The sequence below is a fragment of the Neoarius graeffei genome, chromosome 7 (genome assembly GCF_027579695.1).
Source record: "Neoarius graeffei isolate fNeoGra1 chromosome 7, fNeoGra1.pri, whole genome shotgun sequence".
NCBI lineage: Eukaryota > Metazoa > Chordata > Actinopteri > Siluriformes > Ariidae > Neoarius > Neoarius graeffei.
This window is the reverse complement of record NC_083575.1, coordinates 78,389,730-78,410,301: the sequence shown is the minus strand read 5'-3', so window position 1 is coordinate 78,410,301 and position 20,572 is coordinate 78,389,730. Positions and strand designations below refer to the sequence as shown.

General features: G+C 39.8%; 1 protein-coding gene and 1 long non-coding RNA gene across 5 annotated transcripts in view; both read left to right on the top strand.

Moving 5' to 3' along the window:
• The window catches only part of pkd2 (polycystic kidney disease 2), a 49,580-nt gene extending 39,527 nt beyond the window's left edge, over nucleotides 1-10,053 (top strand). For 2 of the 4 annotated variants that reach the window (XM_060926458.1, XM_060926455.1), the window contains exons 13-15: nucleotides 816-1,036; nucleotides 4,947-5,094; nucleotides 6,890-10,053. In XM_060926458.1, coding sequence (XP_060782441.1) covers nucleotides 816-1,036; nucleotides 4,947-5,094; nucleotides 6,890-7,117 — 597 coding nt within the window. In that variant the 3' untranslated portion in view covers nucleotides 7,118-10,053. The remainder of the gene's footprint in view (nucleotides 1-815; nucleotides 1,037-4,946; nucleotides 5,095-6,889) is intronic. The other 2 variants (XM_060926457.1, XM_060926456.1) reach the window with 2 other exon arrangements.
• An 868-nt stretch (nucleotides 10,054-10,921) lies between these two features.
• On the top strand, nucleotides 10,922-11,831 carry LOC132888777 (uncharacterized). Its single transcript, XR_009654972.1, has 3 exons — nucleotides 10,922-11,057; nucleotides 11,627-11,686; nucleotides 11,803-11,831. It is a non-coding gene; the product is annotated as an uncharacterized LOC132888777 (long non-coding RNA).
• The last annotated feature ends 8,741 nt before the right edge of the window (nucleotides 11,832-20,572 follow it).

Sequence of the window (20,572 nt, the reverse complement as noted above, 5' to 3'; positions counted from 1 at the left end):
CCGGTGGAAGATCCTCGATGTGCTGATAAGACATACAGTTCTATATTATAGAACTGTATGTCTTATCAGCACATCGAGGATCTTCCACCGGAGGCTTTAGCAAGTACTCGTAGCAACGCAACACTACACTTTACCCTTTGCCATGCGTTGTTAGGGAACGGTAGCAAGTACCCCGATGACCGACTTCAAGAATATGTAGAAAAAATTTAGAAATTATACTTTCCAAAAGTCATTTGAGCTTAGTGTATTGCATTTCCATTTATATTGTAGGTTCTTGCTGATGTTTTTGTGGAGTATGACGCAGCTGCTGAATCAGAAGCTGCAGAGTTTTTATGTACTAGTTGTGAACATTCATATTATTATCAATCTCATTTATTTAAAATCAGATAAAATCATGCCATCATGATCACTGCTTAAAGTACCAGTATTTGGTTGTTCTTTTGTTCAGAGGAAGAGCTACCACTAGAGAGTTCACCGGCGTTTTCATGCGCCATTTCCATTGAGTAGAACAGCCAGTGAACCGCAGCGTGTTCTTCCGCTGACGTCACAACATGGCCGCGAGCCACGGACCCAGTTTCCTTGCGCTGTGCAATTAAAAGTTGGATATTTGCGTAACAACAGTTTCTTTTCACGTAATTATAACAGAAATCTAACATGTTTGCCATGTTGTATAGTTTATTTAAGAAATTGCATAGAGTCATGTTCGTGTCATCAGACCTTTAAGTTACTATTACTTATTAGCTACAAACTTAAAAAAATATATATATTTTTATCTGAATTGTTGCATTAAGAAATAGCCCTTGTCATTAACTCAGATGAATGCACACACACACACCTGCACAGATACTCAGTGTCTCTCACACACACGCCAGGAGGACTTGGATTTGGAACGCAGTTCGCTGCCCAGGCCTCTGAGTGGGCGGAGCTTCTCCCGTAGCCAGGATGACTCGGAGGAGGACGATGATGAGGACAGTGGACACAGTTCCCGTCGCCGTGGCAGCAGCTCTGGTGGTGTGTCCTACGAGGAGTTCCAAGTGTAAGTGTCTTATTTACAGTGCCTGCCACAATTATTGGCACCCCTTGTAAAGATTAGTAAAAAGGGGCTAAAAAAAAATCCACCTTTTGGTGAAGTCGCTTCATTTCATACTGAAAAAATGAGAAAAATCCAACTTTTAATTGAAATTTTTTTTCGGAGAAAACAAATCCCCAATCAAGAAATAATTATTTTCAATAAAAACAGGTATTGTTGGCACCCCTGCATTTAATACTTTGTACAACCTCACTTTGCCAGTAACACAGCACTGAGTCTCTCCTATAACATTTTATAAGGTTGGAGATACAGAGTAGGGTATCTGAGCCCATTCGTCTTTACACAATCTCTCCAGATCATCCAGGGTCCTTGGCCCTCTCTTGTGCTTTCTCCTCTTCAGCTCACTCCACAGGTTTTTAATGGAGTTCAGGTCAGGGGACTGAGATGGCCAGGGCAGAAGCTTGATTCTGTGCTCAGTGAACCATTTCTGTGTTGATTTGGACATATGCTTCAGATCATTGTCCTGCTGGAAGATCCAGTGACGACCCAGTTTTAGTTTCCTGACAGAGGCAGCCACATTTTGATTTAAAATGTCCTGGTGTTGCATGTAGTCCATGATGCCATTTACCCTAACAAGGTTTCCAGGGCCTTTGGAGGAAAAACGGTCCCAGAACCTCCACCATATTTTACAGTTGGGATCAGGTTTTTTTCATTACAGCCATCCTTTTTACATCAAACCCTCCTCCAGTGTTTGTCAAAAAGCTCAATTTTTGTTACATCAGACCATTGAACACGGTTCCAGTCAAAGTTGTAGTAGCGTTTCACAAACTTCAGGTGATTTACGTGTGGTTAACTGACAGAAAAGGATTTTTTTCTGCATTACCTTCCAAATAATCTGTTGCCGTGGAGGCGGAGTCTGCTGGTGGTTTTGGAGACTTGGAAACCCCAAGATTTCACGTTTTCTTGTAATTCACCAACAGTGATCCTTGGGGTTTTTTTTTTTGCCTCCCTGACCCTCCTCCTCACTGTACATGGGGGTAAAATAAACTTGGGTCCTCTTCCAAGCAAGTTTGTAACACTTCCAGTTGGTGTCCACTTTTTTATTCTTGTCCTAACAGTAGAAATGGACATTTTCAGGCAAGTAACTTTTTTTTTTTTTCTTATAATCATTCCCTGACTTATGAAGGTCAACACACTTCTCCCTCATTTGGTTTGTGTGTTCTCTTATCGTTCCCATGTTGATGGATGATTTGAAATTTGGCCTCTGTGTCACTTTATATTTGTTCCCCAGTTAATCAAGATGTCATGGATTACAGCTTGAAAGTTTCCTACACGCTCCAATCAACTCAAAAATACCGTACGATTTAATGGGAAACATGCTTCAGTTACAATGTGTTTACTATCATTTCCAGGAGTGCCACTAATTGTAGCACGTGTTTTTGTTTAAAATAATTTCTTGAAGAGGGATTTAGTTTTCTCTGAATACATTTTTCAGTAAAAGGTTGGATTTTTCTTTTTTTTTTTTTCAGTGTGAGATGAAGTGATTTCACCAAAAGGTGGATTTTTTTTTCCTAACCCTTTTTGCTAATCTTTACAAGGGGGGCCAATAATTGTAGAGGACACTGTATGTCATATCTAGAAACAAATATATTATTAAGAGAATATGAAGAGTTTGGTGCCAAAACGTGATAAGCGCCATTCACAAAAAAAAAATCAGGTTACCACCAAAAGTAGTTTGGCATTTGATCGCTCTTCAAAGTTCCAAAAAAATCATTAAATCAGTTTTATGTAAAATGCGATATCCATCACGTTTCTCTGCATTGTATATCCCCTTTCTTTCCAAAACGTGATAAACGACACTACTGATTTTCAGTAGAATGTGATTTCTCTGCTGACCAATCACAGCGCACCATTCAAATACGGAAACAGTCACAGCAGCTCTGACTGACTGTCAACATCGCAGAGAATCCTTGTCTTTTGGTCAGATTTTTGAACAAAATAAATGAATAACTTTGATAGAATTGAACATTTCTTATCTTAATGTTTTATATTATTATTATTCCAGTAGAGAATGTGGTCCAATGTTATTTTCCATGTTGAGCTCACCTGATTCCTCTTGGAATCTAGATATGCCACTTTTTATTTATTTATATAGGTGCTGCATAAAAGCAGGGCTCCCAACGAGTATAAAATATATTAGTAAATAATCCCACATTAATTTTTTAAAAGTTAAATTAAACATAAACGCTGGATAAAACCCATCTATCTTATGTAAATAAAGAGACAGAATTCATTGTTTGATGGTCAAGTGTTTTGAGATTCATTGCCTTGCATGACCGGGTTCCCCACGTTCACAAAAGCCATCAGAAATCGGGTTGATGCTTTACTATGTGGCCCTAAATTCTTCGCCATTTTTTTTTTCCTGCTTCACCATGATCCAGTTGAAGATACTACGTCATGCATCATTTGGTGGGCTTTCCCTGTTCACGTAAGGCATTGTGGGATACAAATCTGAAACAGGAGAGAAAAATGGAGGACGTGGGTGTGCAAATGAAACGTGAAAGACCGACTACAGTAATGGAAAGCAAGAAGAAAAGACATTGTTGCGAAGGAAAGGAAACGCAGGACCAAACTAATAAATTTCAGCGGTCAGCAAGCACCTCTGTGATCAGCTGTTTGTTTAGCAACAGAATGATGTAACTGGCAGTGCACAGGCAAGGTAAACCTGTAGATGGCAGTAATGCAACACTGTGGATGCCAGCTGCTGTAAAACCCAAAAGAAGAAGGTAGACCTGCGCATGCGCACATGGAGTTCCTCTGTCTGCTTGACTGCACAAAGCGAGTGATTTCATGCATATTATTTGCTAGGGAAGCCTCTCAAATTAATTTCCCAGCCACAGAATGGCCTGTTTTGTGAGATATTACAGAAATAAACACATCACAATGACCAAATTTCAGAGGGAACTAAATTTCGCTGATTTTTATGAACTCGAAAGTCCGTCTCACTTTAACTTTCCTCAGAGCTTTGTGTGTAAAATAGATTGGGGCTTATAGACAAGATGAATAAAAAAAAAATCTGTGGTCCAGTAGTCAAGTCAAGTTTATATTTACAGCACTTTTAACAACAGACATTGTTGCAAAGCAGCTTTACACAATTTTAATGACTTTAAAGATGAGCTAATTTTATCCCTAGTCTATCCCCAATGAGCAAGCCTGTGGCATCGGTGGCAAGGAAAAACTCCCTCAGCCAACATGAAGAGACCACAAGAGGAACCAGACTCAAAAGGGAACCCATCCTCATTTGGGAGATGAGAGATAGTGTGATTATAACATAAGAGTATAAGAGATGGTCCAAGTTCAGAGGCTGTCATATGTGTCATATGTTACTTGACTTCTTGTTTCTAGTCGTATTTCTCACACACACACACACACACACACACACACACAAATCATTTTTATTGATGTAATGAATTTATCGCATTTTGTGGGAAAAAGTGTCATGGATATTGCATGGATGATCTTTTTTCCAATCAAATTTTAAAAATCAAAATCTAGATTTGCATTTTTAATGTTATTGCAACCTCGTAGTGTTATATTAAAGTTTAAAAAGAAATGAGTGGTTTTCATCCTATCAATATGTTTTTTTTTTTTTTTCTCAAGTTTATCACAGTGGATTTATTACGTTTTGGAACTAAACTCTTCATATCTTAATCACATCAAATCATATTAAATGTTACATGTTTAATATGAGAGTGTTCTGACCCGTGGAGACTGAATCAATAAAAATCCCATTATTTAGCTTTCCAACTCACTGAGAGTTTGAGTCACAGTTGAAACAAACTGTTTATGAAGTCTCGATTTGTGCCGTATCAAATGGGAGGTGGACATGCCAGTTAGAAGTGTGCTCTGTTCTCAGCCTGGTGCGGAGGGTGGACCGGATGGAGCACTCGATTGGCAGCATCGTGTCCAAGATCGACGCAGTCATTGTGAAGCTGGAGGCCATGGAACGGGCCAAGCTGAAGAGGAGAGAGGTCCTTAGCAGACTGCTGGATGGTGTCATGGAGGTGAGACCTTTGCCATAAAGGCAACTGAAAGTTCTCTAAAAACAAGTGACAAGTTGTGACAAGTAATCATAACCTACAAAAATGTAATTGTGAGTTCAATCATGAAGTGGAAATCCATAATCGGATGCTAAAAGTATAACTCATGATTTCTGCCTTTGATTACAACTCAAGGGTTTTGAAAGAAACATTTTGAGGTCAAGGTGGATGGCTCCAGAGAGCTGAGGGGGTGGAGTCATGTGGTTGGCTTTAGTGTGCTAAGGGGGTGTGTCTCATGTGGATGTCTCAGGAGAGCTGAGAGGGGGGTTGAGTCATGTGGTTGGCTTTAGAGCACTAATGCCCCTTTTCCACCAAAGCAGTTCCAGGGCTGGTTCGGGGCCAGTGCTTAGTTTGGAACCGGGTTTTCTGTTTCCACTGACAAAGAACTGGCTCTGGGGCCAGAAAAACCGGTTCCAGGCTAGCACCAACTCTCTGCTGGGCCAGAGGAAAGAACCGCTTTCGTCAGCGGGGGGGGCGGAGTTGTTAAGACCAACAACAATAACAAGACCGCGAAAGATCGCCATTTTTAAGTGATGAGAAGCAGCAGCTGTACAAATGCGAAGTCATCCATTGTTATTATTATTGTTGTTGTTGCTGCTGCTTCTTCCGTGTTGTTTTTGCTTCGATATTCGCGCCAAGGTTTATGCAAACGTAACTGACGTATACAGCGACGTAATGACTTGTACAGCGACGTAACTGACGTATACAATGACGTGATGACGTGGCTTCCCTTAGCACCGCGAGCTATGGAAAAGCAAACTGGTTCTCAGCTGGCTCGCAAGTTGAACGAGTTGTGAACCAGCACCAGCACTGGCCCCGAACCAGCCCTGGAACTGATTTGGTGGAAAAGGGGTATAAGAGGATGTGGTCATGTGGATGTCTCCAGAGAGCTGAGGGGGTATTGCTGAAACAAAAAATGACCTTTTTTGACATTTGTATGGAGTTTATTCCCCATTTAAAAGTAAACATATTCAGTTGTAACATAGATATTGTATTTATCACAGGTCAGTCAGAAGTGAAATAATGTAGAGAAAGGTTTGGTGTGTACCGTATCTGAGTAGCATCTGTAGCTGAGCTCTGATACAGAGATGAAAATATAAATAAGGCCACACCAATTTAATTAGTTGGTTCTCGGATTTTTTCAGGAAAAATATGAAGCGAGCGGGCGAAATAAAATTTAAAAAATGCTCTGATGGTAAAATTAGCGTTGGAAATAGACCAAACAATACAGGCAAACCAGTAAACAGAATTTCAACACACCTGTCAAAGATTTTACGCTTCTGTTCGCTGAATATCCTAACAATCACAAACACAGGCTTTGCAGGACTTCCCTCCACAGGCATGTTTCTTCCACAAGTCTTTATCGAAAGTGAAAGGGGCGATTTGATTGGCTTTTGACGTCACGTGACCTTTTCTGCTGGCGGGAGTTTGATTTAGATTTTATTTTTTTCCATTTTGCATTTTCTTCAAGCGGCGATTCCGAGAACCAGCTAATTGAATTGGTGTGGCCTAAATGTGATGATAATGTGATATTTAACGTAATGCAGATATCAAAACTGGCCCCATGGTTGGATTTTATGGTTAAAGCCTTGTATAAATCAAATTTCCCAGATTAATTTTGGGATTTTTGTTCAGAATTTTTACTATTTATATCCAAATTTTCTTATGTGCACATTCATGGAATATTTTTATTTATTTTTTCATTTTCATGCCACCATATTCCCCCGTGTGTGTGTGTGTGTGTGTGTCTCTCTCTCAGGATGAAAGGATGGGAAGGGATACAGAGGCTCACAGGGAGCAGATGGAGCGGCTGGTGCGAGAGGAGCTCGAGCGCTGGGAGTCGGACGACGCCATCTCTCAGGTCAGCCATCAGCAGGCGACTCCTGTTGGTCCAGGAACTCAGCCCCGCCCACGCAGCACCCGCCCCTCCTCCTCACTGTCCACCGAGGGCCCAGACACCGGAGGCAACATAAGTGGACACGTGTAAGACCTCTTCTACTGCTCCTATGGCCTTATTAAGTATTCCAACACCTTTTATATAAGTATTTTCCTTTGTTTTATGCAGTTTATTCACAGTCCACTATCTCTATAAATGGTACATTGATTATTAAGCAGCATCGTATTCTGAACATTTAATGAAGGTACAGTGGCACAAACTTTAATCAGCTTTAGACCAGGTACTATGCAAGATAGGTCTGGGGTCATACAAAAATGTCGTTTTTGACAAAATGGTGCAAAGTGTAAGACTTTTTCTATGCGCATGTATATTTAAATGAGCAATTTACAAATTTGAATGAGGTTGTTGTAAATGAAGGCATCACATGAAGTTATATCTTGACACTTAGTTTTCTGTGCCAATCAAATTTAGATGAGATTTTTTAATAGCCACACATTTGAATATTTGAGACGTTAAGTCTATACTGCCACAGACAGAATAAAAATTAGTATCAGAGCTACACTCTAAATTGAGATCACATTATTGCTTTCTTAAACATAATCACTAGCACAAGATCATCACTTAATCATAAACTTTAATGTTTAGGATTTTTCAAAAATTATTTCTTTACGTACAGTAATGATTGCTATTTTTTGCAAAATGATGCTTGTATTTAGCTCAGTGTTACATTTCCATTGCCACTTGGAATACAGGTGAAAATGTGCCATCTTCTCTCATCTTCACACATTTTTGTGAATGGAAGGTGTCCGTCGTGGACGGCTCAATAACCATTTAAAATGAAACTTATATTTTCATTTGATCTAAAAAATCTCTTTGTGCAAATCTGAGTAATTAAAAAAGATTTTGGATAGGATTTATGATTATTTATGGATGAAAGCCGCTCCAACACAGAGTTAGGAAAAAAAACATTTCTATTTACTATATAGTACATCCTCACTATAAGCCCAATGGATCCCTGCTTGAAAAGTCAGTAAGTGCCTGTTAGAAATAAATTATTTAAACACATGTTTACAAAATGCATGTTTGTTTTGATATTTAATTTGATAATGAAACATCATTAATGGATTATATAGCCCCCCCCCAACTGTTTTCCTATAGAAAGTTAATTTAACCAGAATGTTTAGGGAACATATCATCATCATCATCATCATCACACATTAAGGTTTCTGTAAATATAAATATCAAATTGTATTCAAACAGTTAAAAGAAAGATGAAGAATTTTTAATATATACACTTATTATTTCTCTGTTTAGTTGCAGGACTTGACATTTAACGGTCGTCCGACTGTCTGGGACAACCAAACGTTTGAGAAAAGTCAAATCCGCATCTGCCTAATAGTGATTATTCAAGAGTTACATCAATAAAGTTCCAATAAAACTAGTTCAATCCCCTCAGACATACGGCCATGTTATTGTTTACAAAATTCCAGGGAAGCCGAGTGCAGCAGGTGTGTGTGTGTGTGTGTGTGTGTGTGTGTGTGTAAAAATAACCACATTGTAATATGTAATTATAGATTATTAGACACTGAATTCATTGAAATCAGAAAAACGGTGATAAAATACCTCAATAAAATCAATATCTGTGGTGAACCTTCATTTCATTGACACTCATTGTATTTTTCTTTTAGTGATGGTTAATGTGAACCATACAATGTCGTAAAATATTTCATGACGGTACCGAACTCGCTCACGGTTTGTTTTCATTGATTCACAACGTGATTCTGTTCCCCCTTATCATGTCCAATTGGTTTTCTTTAAATTAATTTATACTTCAAGTTTTACTGGATTAATCAAGATTTAACTTTATTTCCTCCAGAAGCTTTGAATTTGGACGAGTCTAACTCTTAAAACTGCAGATCAAGTTTTTTGTTTTATTGTTAAAGTTTGAGTTTTATTGAAAAGTTATCATAAATAATTAAAGCATAATTATCATAACTGTACCTGCTTTTGGATAAACTTTTGTGAATCACTTTCCTTTCATTGAACTTGTAAATACATGAGAATAAAAAGGTTATGGTCAAGTGAAAAATCTTGCTGTGGATTTAAAAAGTTAATGTCAAGCCCTGTGTTATTAATATAATGAGGGTATCATATAATGAAGGTCCCGCTTTTTGGATCGCAGTAACTTGAATTTTTTTCTGTAGGGACTCAAATTTCAAAGCATTTTGTATTTAAAGTACAGGTATTTTCTCAGAATGAAGCTTTATTTAATTTGACCCTGTTACTTATTAAAACAGATCTTTGTTGCACATTTGTAGTTGCTTTCAGTTAATATAGTTGCACAAGCAGCATGTTGTCATGTAAACTTATACCAGGTGATTTATTCCTTATTAATGTTTTTTTTTACAATTTTATACCTATTGTAATTTGAAACAAACTTCGATTCGGAGTGCATCTGCTTTCATGGGAAGCTTAGTGTGTGCTTGTATGACTTGTATAGCTGAAGTTGCAGAGCTTTTTGCTGATATTAGTTTTGCCTCACCAGAAATTCAGCACACAAGTTTAATTTTCTTGACTTGAGCTGAGCAATCTGATATGATGTCAGTATCGAGATGACAGTACTCTATTCTTGCTACTGTATTGTCAGTACTTTTATAATACTGAATGCCTGTTATATTTGTCCCAATTTCTTTTTTTTTTTTTTTTTTTAACATTTTTGTGTGTCAGTACTTTTGTTTTGCTGGCAAACTTTAATCTCAAGATGCATTTTTTTTGGACACACCTTTTCTCCACACTGTGTTTGGATATTTGGGGGGGTTGTGCTATTTTACATTCCTTTATTAAGGCTGATATTCAGTATGGTGCTTTATTTTTCTATTTGCCAGCGTATAATGTGTATTCAGTGAGAGCAGAACTTCTATCAGCAAACAGCTCTGGAGATTTGGCTCTGCATTTCTGAATGTTTTAATCAGTATTACTGTTTGAATATCTGCTTTGTTTGAGAATAAAATATTTGCACATTTTCACAGCCCTGGGTGTTTTTCTGCAGGGACAGAAAACCACTTGTTGCACTGAACCAGGGATAGTGAGATAGTAGGTACAAATCTACAGGGTCCAGCTGAGATTATGAATCAGGAAGTTGAGTTAAGTCAATCCAAGAATAGCACTGGTTTTATTTTTTTTTTTAGTCACAAAGCACTAAAGTCCCCAGCTGTTTCTTTGTTTACTCCTCACAAAGTCCATATGCATGAAGGTTGCGACAAAGTTCTTACCCAGCCATACAGTTACAACGCGCCGTGATCACTTCTCTGTCTTGTTTAACTAAGATCCAGGTCTTTAAAGGGCTGATGACACGTTTTTGACATCTTTGGCGATGTTTTATAACATAAAAAGTAATTCCCGATGATCCATATATTAATTCACGAAGGCGCCTATTTTACAAGTTACGATAAAAAACGCGGCTATTTGGGCAAATTTGACAGGGCTGCAGCACCCAGGAGATGAATGAGGAGGAGGGGCTATATGACGTCAGCGAAAGAATCTTCCTCTTAACTTACCAGTTTGTTGTTGATGCGACAGGTGTTCAGTTTATCATTATTAGTATTATTATTATACATTTTATATATATATATATATAGTTATTATGCCTTCGCGTTGTGTTGCCGGCTTTTGCTCCAAAACCCACAAGGATGGGGTAAGTTTATTCAAGTTTCCCAGAGATCCCGAGCTGCATGCGAAGTGGGTGAAGCAAGTCAGGCGCACTCGTGACAAGTGGGAGCCCTCACCAACATCCGTCCTGTGCTCTGAACACTTCGATTTGGATTGTTTTGACACCCTTCCCAGCTTAAAAGAATCTCTTGGGTGTTCAGTTCAGCACAAACGTGTGTTGCTACCATCAGCAGTGCATACAGTATTCCGGAGGGGGTCTACTAGTAGCTATGCCGGATCCAGCAGTCACCTGGGACAAGGCGACTCCTCCAAAGACAGTCCTCCTGTCAGAACATGTGTTGAGAAACGACATAAGATAAAGGTACGTAGAGCTATAGAGTGCTCCGACATGATGCTAAAAATAGTAACCATGCGGTCTGCGTGGCCATCTTGGAAGTGACTCGCTCCAGAGCGCTCATAGAGTACACATCATAGAGTACACATTCATGATAATCATAAATGTAATCATAAAGTCGGCGTGATATCAGTCATGTATTTGCTTGTGAAAGCTTGCGGCTTTCATGTAACTGCCGCCTAGCAACGAGAGGCAAAGGGTAAAGAGGGTAGGCTATCATGGATTCTACTCGGAAGAGATCAATACATGATTGCTTAAAAATTAGGTATTTTAACAATTTGCATCTGTTTTGTGATTATCGTGACACTTGTGTGTTATATAGAACTGTATGTCTTATCAGCACATCGAGGATCTTCCACCGGAGGCTTTAGCAAGTACTCGTAGCAACACTACACTTTACCCTTTGCCATGCGTTGTTGGGGAACGGTAGCAAGTACCCCGATGACCGACTTCAAGAATATGTAGAAAAAATTTAGAAATTATACTTTCCAAAAGTCATTTGAGCTTAGTGTATTGCATTTCCATTTATATTGTAGGTTCTTGCTGATGTTTTTGCGGAGAATGACGCAGCTGCTGAATCAGAAGCTGCAGAGTTTGTATGTACCAGTTGTGAACATTCACATTATTATCACTCATTTATTTAAAATCAGATAAAATCATGCCATCATGATCACTGCTTAAAGTACCAGTATTTGGTTGTTCTTTTGTTCAGAGGAAGAGCTAGCACTAGAGAGTTCACCGGTGTTTTCATGCGCCATTCCCATCGAGTAGAACAGCCAGTGAACCGCAGCGTGTTCTTCCGCTGACGTCACAGCATGCCCGCGAGCCACGGACCCAGTTTTCTTGCGCTGTGCAATTAAAAGTTGGATATTCGCGTAACAGCTTCTTTTCACGTAATTATAACAGAAATCTAACATGTTTGCCATGTTGTATAGTTTAAGAAATTGCATAGAGTCATGTTCGTGTCATCAGCCCTTTAAAGGGGTTTTCAATGATCTTTGTGAATGGTTTACCTGAGAGATAAGAGCCAACACAAGTGAGAATCAAGCGAACTGTTTATTTACACTTCAACTTGCAGCGCTTCGTTGTAAAGACACGAACAAAAAGCTAAAAAAATAAATAAATACTTGCACGGGTAAAAACAATACAGGATTCATTCGGCAGTGACTTGATAGCGAGGTCCTTTACCCAGCCACATACAAAAAAGTTGTAAGCCCCCATACTCTTCCACACTTTCATCTGTTTTGCGGTGTAGAAGGACGTCTGCAACACCAGATAGTTTGAGATGGCGGGGAACTCGACTGAAGGGTAGTTTTCGAGATCATATGACACATCCTTCTTTCCTAGACTGTAGGGGTCGATTCCATTGCACATAGCAATCTTCTGAATATGTCTAAAGCGAGCAGTGGCTTCTAGATTACGAGCATACTCTGATAAGTTATCGCTAGTTGTTTGCACTACGGCAACCGTTTAGACCACCAGCTGTTTCACTTCTGGTAAAACCGCTAAGAAAAGTCACGTGACTGAAACCCAACAGGCTGCACAATGATAATGATGAAAATAAATACATGCAAAAAATAGTCTGTGAATTAGTCCACATTAAAACAGATTAGTCTGTTTTGGTTTGGTCTGTACTGTCTCATGTTTACAAATCCCACATGAAGTATGTGTTGTGTAAATATAGTGTTTTCTTGAAAACGCCAATGTAAAATAGTTCAGCTGGGTCAGATTTCATATAAGGGCAGCTCACTACTGGCACTGCTCCATTACGTTACAGGTATTTAGCAGCTGTTCTTATCCAAAGAGAAGTACAACATACCTGGGGAGCAGTTGGGGGTTAGGTGCCTTGCTGAAGTACACTTCAGCCATTCCTGCTGGTCCAGGGAATCAAACCACTGACCTTTTGGTTCCAAAGCTGCTTCTCTAACCATTAGGCCATGACTTCCCACATGCCTGAGCTTAAGAGAAGTTTAATACTGTTGATTTAATGTTGAAGATATTTCCATAAATTGTATGTATTATGATCACCACGTTAATGAAAGCTTTATTGATTGCAACACTGGGAAGCAAAAACAATAATAGTTAATAATTTCCTGTTTATATCTAAAAGGTCCTAAAATTAGGGGGGGTTTGTTAGTGACAGATTCAGAGAAATTTATCATAATGTGCTAAACATGGACTTGTTCTTTATGAAATAACACACTATTTTCAAAACATTAGGGAATACGAAATCAGGAATAAAACACAAATTTGAGATTCAACCAAACGTGCGTGCAAGGTGAATAAACGATAAACAAGGTTTATTTAATGCATGTGTTTTTATATAGTAGAATTGTGAACATGAATTACAATATTAAAATCATAGATACAAAGTAGTACATCTCAAATAATGAGAATATTGTGGAAAAAGTTCAGTATTTTCCATCAGTTATTTAAGAAAGTGAAAATTTTATATATTCTAGACTCATTACATGTAAACAAAAATGCTTCAAGTATTTTCCCATTTTAATTTTGATAATTATGGCCTACAGTCTCAAAATATGAGAATCTTTCATTTTGAGTATAAGTAAAACAGTATAAATACTGCGTATCTCTCAGTCTAGTTCAGTACACGCAACCACAATCATGGAGAAGACTGCTGACTTGACAGTTGTCCCAAAGACTATCATTAACACTCTCCACAAGGAGGGTAAGCCACAGAAAGTCATTGCTGGAAAAGGTGCACAAGCAACAGGGATGACTGCAGCCTTGAGAGGATTGTCAAGAAAAGTCAATTCAAGAACTTGGGAGAGCTTCACAAGGAGTGGACTGAGGCTGGTGTGAGTGCATCAAGAGCCACCACACACAGACGTCTTCAGGAAAGGGGTTACAACTGTTACATTCCTAATATCAAGCCACTCCTGAACCAGAGATGTCAGAAGTGTCTTACCTGGGCTAAGGAGAGAAAGAACTGGACTGTTCCTCAGTAGTCCAAAGTCCTCTTTTCAGATGAAAGTAAATTTTGCATTTTATTTGGAAATCAAGGTCCTAGAGTCTGGAGGAAGCGTGGAAAGGCACATAATCCAAGGTGTTTGAAGTCCAGTGTGAAGGTTCTGCAGTTTGTGATGATTTGGGGTGCCATGTCATTTGCTGGTGTTCGTCCACTGTATTTTATCAAGTCTAAAGTCAATGCAGCGTCGACCAGGAGGTTTTAGAGCACTTCATGCTTCCATCTGCTGACAAGTTTTATGGAGATGCTGATTTCCTTTTCCAGTAGGACTTGGCACCTGCCCACAGTGCCAAAACTACTACCAAATGGTTTGCTGACCATGCTATTACGGTGCTGGATTGGCCAGTCAACTTGCCTGACCTGAACCCCAGAGAGAATTTATGGGGAAGATGAGAAACACCCAACCCAAAAATACAGATGAGCTGAAGGCCGCTATCAAAGCAACCTGGGTTACAATAACACTTCAGCAGTGCCACAGGCTGATCGCCTCCATGCTACGCCGTGTTGATGCAGTAACTCATGGTAAAGGAGCTCCAAACAAGTATTGAGTGTATATATTAACATACTTTTCAGAAACTGGACATTTCTGTATTGTAAATCCTTTCGGATTGATCGTAGGAAATATTCTAATAATTTGAGATCCTGGATTTCTAATTTTCATGAGCTATCAGCCATAATCATCAAAATTAACACAAAGTTTGAAATATTTCATTTTGTGTAATGAATATAGACTATATGAAAAGTTCACCATTTTGAGTTAAATAACAAAACCAAAAATAACTTTTTCATGATATTCTGTTTGAGAGGCACTCGTAAAACCTGAATCATTTTCACCATTTTTGTTAAGTGAGCTAAAATCAAAAACATTTATTTAGAATCTCCACAGAAAAAGCATAACTTTGAAATAGAGACTGAGAATTCAGCCATCAACTATATTTCTGAAAAAAACTTGCCTCGAGGTATTGTGTAGTAATTTTGGCAATTTGACCAAATGCAGAATCTTCCAAGCTGTAGGTCTTAACATGGCAAGTCTCACTGTTCTAGTTACTGCCATGGAAACTCGCTCACCCTGAAGAGAGCCAAAGGTCAAGGAGTTGCAGAAAATAGACTTATTGGATCAAACAAAAGCCAAGTTAATCTGCAGAGTGATCTTAATAATAATAATACCTAGGGCCAAATTACTCAATTCTGATTGGTCAATCAAGGAGGGCTTTTTTCCTTAATAAGGGGCTGTATTTCTGAAATGCTATTGGTTAGTTCGTTGCTTGGTTACAGTTACAAAAATTAGCAAATTTTGTCAACAAAATGACAAAATAAGCTTAAAAAACCCCAAAAAGACAAACCACTTTCAAAATCCTTGTGTCGCGTCACCGTGTCATGATGAAAGACGCTTTAGAAACTGATTCAAATGTGCAAGATAGTCTTGCACCCTGATTGGTTCAGAAAATGTGAATCAAATCAAGTTTATTTGTATAGCGCTTCTAACAATAAACATTGTCGCAAAGCAGCTTTACAGAATTTGAACGACTTAAAACATGAGCTAATTTTATCCCTAATCTATCCCCAATGAGCAAGCCTGTGGCGACGGTGGCAAGGAAAAACTCCCTCAGACGACATGAGGAAGAAACCTCGAGAGGAACCAGACTCAAAAGGGAACCCATCCTCATTTGGGCAACAACAGACAGCCTGACTATAATATTAACAGTTTTAACAGGTATAACCCTCAACTGTCCTCATGGGGCCGTCCTTCACAGGAGCAGTGCGATAAAACTCTGACCAGACACAGGGCACCAGGATGGATCAAGCAGGTCCGAGGGGCAGAAGAGGCCAGCATCTCAATCCCAGGATCAACATGTAACTCAGAGGGACAGATTGGGGGGGGAAGAGAGAGAGAAAGAAAACACAGGTTGTGAGGTATGCCCTAAAAATGACAAGTATTAAATCTGTGTGGTAGGCTCGCAGAGATGAGAGTCTTTACATCAGGCATAACACACAACAATGGCATGTTAATATGGTAAAAAATATCATGACCTGCTCTGGCTGGATGCTTGATTGGGTGATGGGAGCACACTCCTCAGCAATGATGAGATGCAGATGGGACCCTTAGGGCTGGCCAAGACAATTCAGTTACATTTCACCGGGTCTGGGACATGCGACAGAATGTCTGACGGCCGATTCCCTGCAGGCTACGATAGCCAGTCGAGGTCTCCACCCTCTCCACCAAAAGATTTCCTGTTGACTCCATGTAACTCAGAAGGACAGATTTGGGGTGGGGGGAGGGAAAGAAAACACAGGTTGTTAGGTATGCCCAATGTCACCTGAATAAGTAGGAGCAGTATACATATTGCACCGAGTACAAGCAGGGACTCCGGCAACTAACTATGACAGCATAACTAAAAGGAGAGAGCCAGAAGGTAACACAGGCATGAGGGAGCCCCGGGACATAAAGCAGCCAGCCACTACACCGTCAACAAACTCGAGTGAGCAAGCGAGTGGAGACTGACAGCATCCATACATCCCAGTTTACCAAAACACTCTATGTCTGAGGACCCTCCAGATCTACTCCTTTACCTCAAACACCATTAACAAAAGGCTTGACTAAACAGATATGTTTTCAGCCTAGACTTAAATGCTGAGACTGTCTGATTCCCGAATATTACTTGGAAGGCTGTTCCATAACTGTGGGGCTTTGTAAGAAAAGGCTCTGCCTCCTGATGTAGCCTTCACTATACGAGGTACCAGCAGATAGCCTGCACCTTTTGATCCAAGTAGGCGTGGCGGGTCATAGAGGAGCAGAAGTTCACTCAGGTACTGTGGTGCGAGACCATTTAGTGCTTTAAAGGTCAATAGTCGTATTTTATAATCAATACGAAATTTGATTGGGAACCAATGCAGTGTGGATAAGACAGGTGTGATGTGGTCATATTTTCTAGTTCTAGTAAGGACTCTTGCTGCTGCATTTTGAACTAACTGGAGCCTGTTTATGCACTTATTGGAACATCCAGACAGTAAGGCATTACAATAATCCAACCTGGAGGTAACGAAAGCATGGACTAGTTTTTCTGCATCATGCAATGACATTAAATTTCTTATCTTTGCAATATTTCTGAGATGAAAGAAAGCTATCCGGGTGATGTTATCAATGTGAGTTTCGAATGAAAGACTGGGGTCAATAATCACTCCGAGGTCTTTTACTGCTGCACGTGAAGAAACAGAAAGGCCATCCAGAGTCACTGTGTAATCAGAAAACTTACTTCTAGCTGTATGTGGTCCTAGCACAAGTACTTCAGTCTTGTCAGAGTTAAGCAGAAGGAAATTAATAAGCATCCAGTGTCTAATGTCCTTAACACATTCCTCAATTCTATTAAGCTGGTGTCTCTCATCAGGTTTTGCAGAGACATACAACTGTGTGTCATCAGCATAACAGTGGAAACTAATACAATGTTTATGAATAATATTGCCCAGAGGTAACATATATAAAGAAAAAAGCAGTGGACCCAAGACAGAACCTTGTGGAACACCAAACTTTACCTCGGTACGTCTAGAAATATCACCATTTATATCAACATACTGATAACGATCAGTTAGATAAGACCTGAGCCAGGAGAGGGCCATTCCCTTAACTCCCACAACATTTTCTAGTCTATCCAGAAGAATGGAATGATCAATGGTATCAAATGCTGCACTAAGGTCAAGCAACACAAGTAGCGAGACACAGCCCTGATCAGACGCCAACAGTAGGTCGTTTACTACTTAAACAGTGCTGTCTCTGTGCTATGATGAGGTCTAAATCCTGACTGATACATTTCATGGATGTTATTCCTATGTAAATATGAGCATAACTGCTGTGCCACAGCTTTTTCAAGGATCTTGGAGATAAAGGGGAGGTTTGATATTGGCCGATAATTGGACAGCTGACAGGGATCAAGGTCAGGTTTTTTAATCAGGGGTTTGATAACTGCTAGTTTAAAGGATTTGGGTACATAGCCAATCATAAGAGAAGAATTTATTATTTTTAGAAGCGGTTCAATTACTCCAGGCATTATCTGTTTGAATAGATGTGTTGGTAAGGGATCTAGTACGCAAGTTGAGGCTTTTGATGTAGAGATTAATGAAAGTAATTCAGTTTCTTTTAGGGGAGTAAAACATTCTAACTGATGATCTGATAGAGTTATATTGTTAACTACAAGGTCACTTTCATTGTCTAACCTTAAATTAGTAGTTTGAATTTTTTGTCGGATATTCTCAATTTTGTCATTAAAAAAATTCATGAAGTCGTTGCTACTACATACTGCAGGTGTGCATGTGTTGATAGTGGACTTATTCCTGGTTAATTTTGCTACAGTATTAAATAGGAATCTAGGATTATTTTTGTTATCTTCTATTAGGGAGGAGAAATATGTTGATCTCGCAGCACTAAGAGATTTTCTATACTTCAGGAAGCTCTCCTTCCAAGCTAATTTGAACACTACCAATTTTGTTTGACGCCATTTACGTTCCAATTTTCGAGTGGTCTGTTTTAATGTGCGAGTGTCATCATTATACCAGGGTGCTAATTTTTTGTCTCTGACCATTTTCCTTTTTAGAGGAGCTACATTAAAGTATGGCGGAATGTTGACTCTAAGCATTCAGTTGCCTGATCAAGTTCTGCAGGGGCTGACGGTGACCCAATCAAAGTTGACAGCTCTGGGAGATCATTTATAAAGCTCTGTGCAGTAGTTGACGTGAAAGTACGTTTAATACAGTAGCGTGGTGAAGTGCATATATTATTACTCAGACATATTTTGAATGAGATGAGACAATGATCTGAGATAACTTCAGACTGTGGAAGTATGACTATATTGTCTACGTTTAATCTGAATGTTAGTATTAGATCAAGGGTGTGACCACCATTATGGGTCGGTCCTATGACATTCTGCTTAATCCCGACTGAATCTAAGATGGACACAAACGCTGTTTTTAAAGGGTCTTCTGGGTTATCGAAGTCATCTCATCTCATTATCTCTAGCCACTTTATCCTGTTCTACAGGGTTGCAGGCAAGCTGGAGCCTATCCCAGCTGACTACGGGCGAAAGGCGGGGTACACCCTGGACAAGTCGCCAGGTCATCACAGGGCTGACACATAGACACAGACAACCATTCACACTCACATTCACACCTACGGTCAGTTTAGAGTCACCAGTTAACCTAACCTGCATGTCTTTGGACTGTGGGGGAAACCGGAGCACCCGGAGGAAACCCACGCAGACACGGGGAGAACATGCAAACTCCACACAGAAAGGCCCTCGCCGGCCACGGGGCTCGAACCCAGACCTTCTTGCTGTGAGGCGACAGCGCTAACCACTACACCACCGTGCCGCCCGGGTTATCGAAGTGAATATTAAAATCTCCGACAACTAAAGCTTTGTCTAAGGCAGGGGTCTCCAAACTGATCCATAAAGGGCCATGTGGCTGCAGGTTTTCATTCCAGCCATGCAGCAGCACACCTGATTTGGCTTATTCAATCAACTGACACACCCACCCTTTAATCAAGGGTGGGTGTGGCTGCAAGTATTTGACTGTGTGAAGACAGTTCAGTTGATTGAATAAGCCAAATCAGGTGTGCTGCTGCATGGCTGGAATGAAAACCTGCAGCCACATGGCCCTTTATGGATCAGTTTGGAGACCCCTGGTCTAAGGAAATAACCAGATCTGAGATAAAATCTGCAAATTCAGAAAGAAACTCAGAATATGGCCCCGGGGGCCTGTAAATAATAAGCAATGGAATTAACTGGGTAGACTTATTTTTCGAGGCTACATACATTATATGAGTACGAAGAACTTCAAATGTATTAAATTTATAACCAGGTTTTTGTGTTACACCTAGATAATCGTTATAAATAACCGCGACGCCTCCTCCTCTGCCGGTTAGACGAGGCTGGTGTATATAACTGTATCCAGGAGGACTCGCTTCATTTAATGCTATATATTCATTTGGCTTAATCCATGTTTCTGTTAAACACAGTACATTAAACTCCTGATCAGTAATGAGTTCATTAACCATTAGCGCTTTAGATGTAAGAGATCTAATATTTAATAGCCCCACCTTTAGATCAAAGGTGCTGGCAGCAGCTGTACAGTCAGTATGATCTAATTTTATATTGGATTAGGTTACTGGAACAAACTCTCTGAAAATTTCTACCTTTTTGTTGAGCTCGGGGAACAGACACAGTCTCGATGTAGTGGGCCCTGAGTGACGACTCTGTGCAGCTAGCAGACAGTCGGTTTAGCCTGTTTGTCTGCTCCCTGGCCTTGGGTCTGGATTGTCAGGAATTAACTAGGCCTGTTCTGAGACTATGACCTATGCTGCAGGAAATGAGAGCAGCACCTTCCCGAATGGGCTGGATACCGTCCCGCCCTAACAGGCCAGCAGTGCCCTCAAAATTAGCCCAATTATCTATAAAGCCCACACTGTTTTCAGAGCACCACCTGGACAGCCAGCAGTTCAGCGACC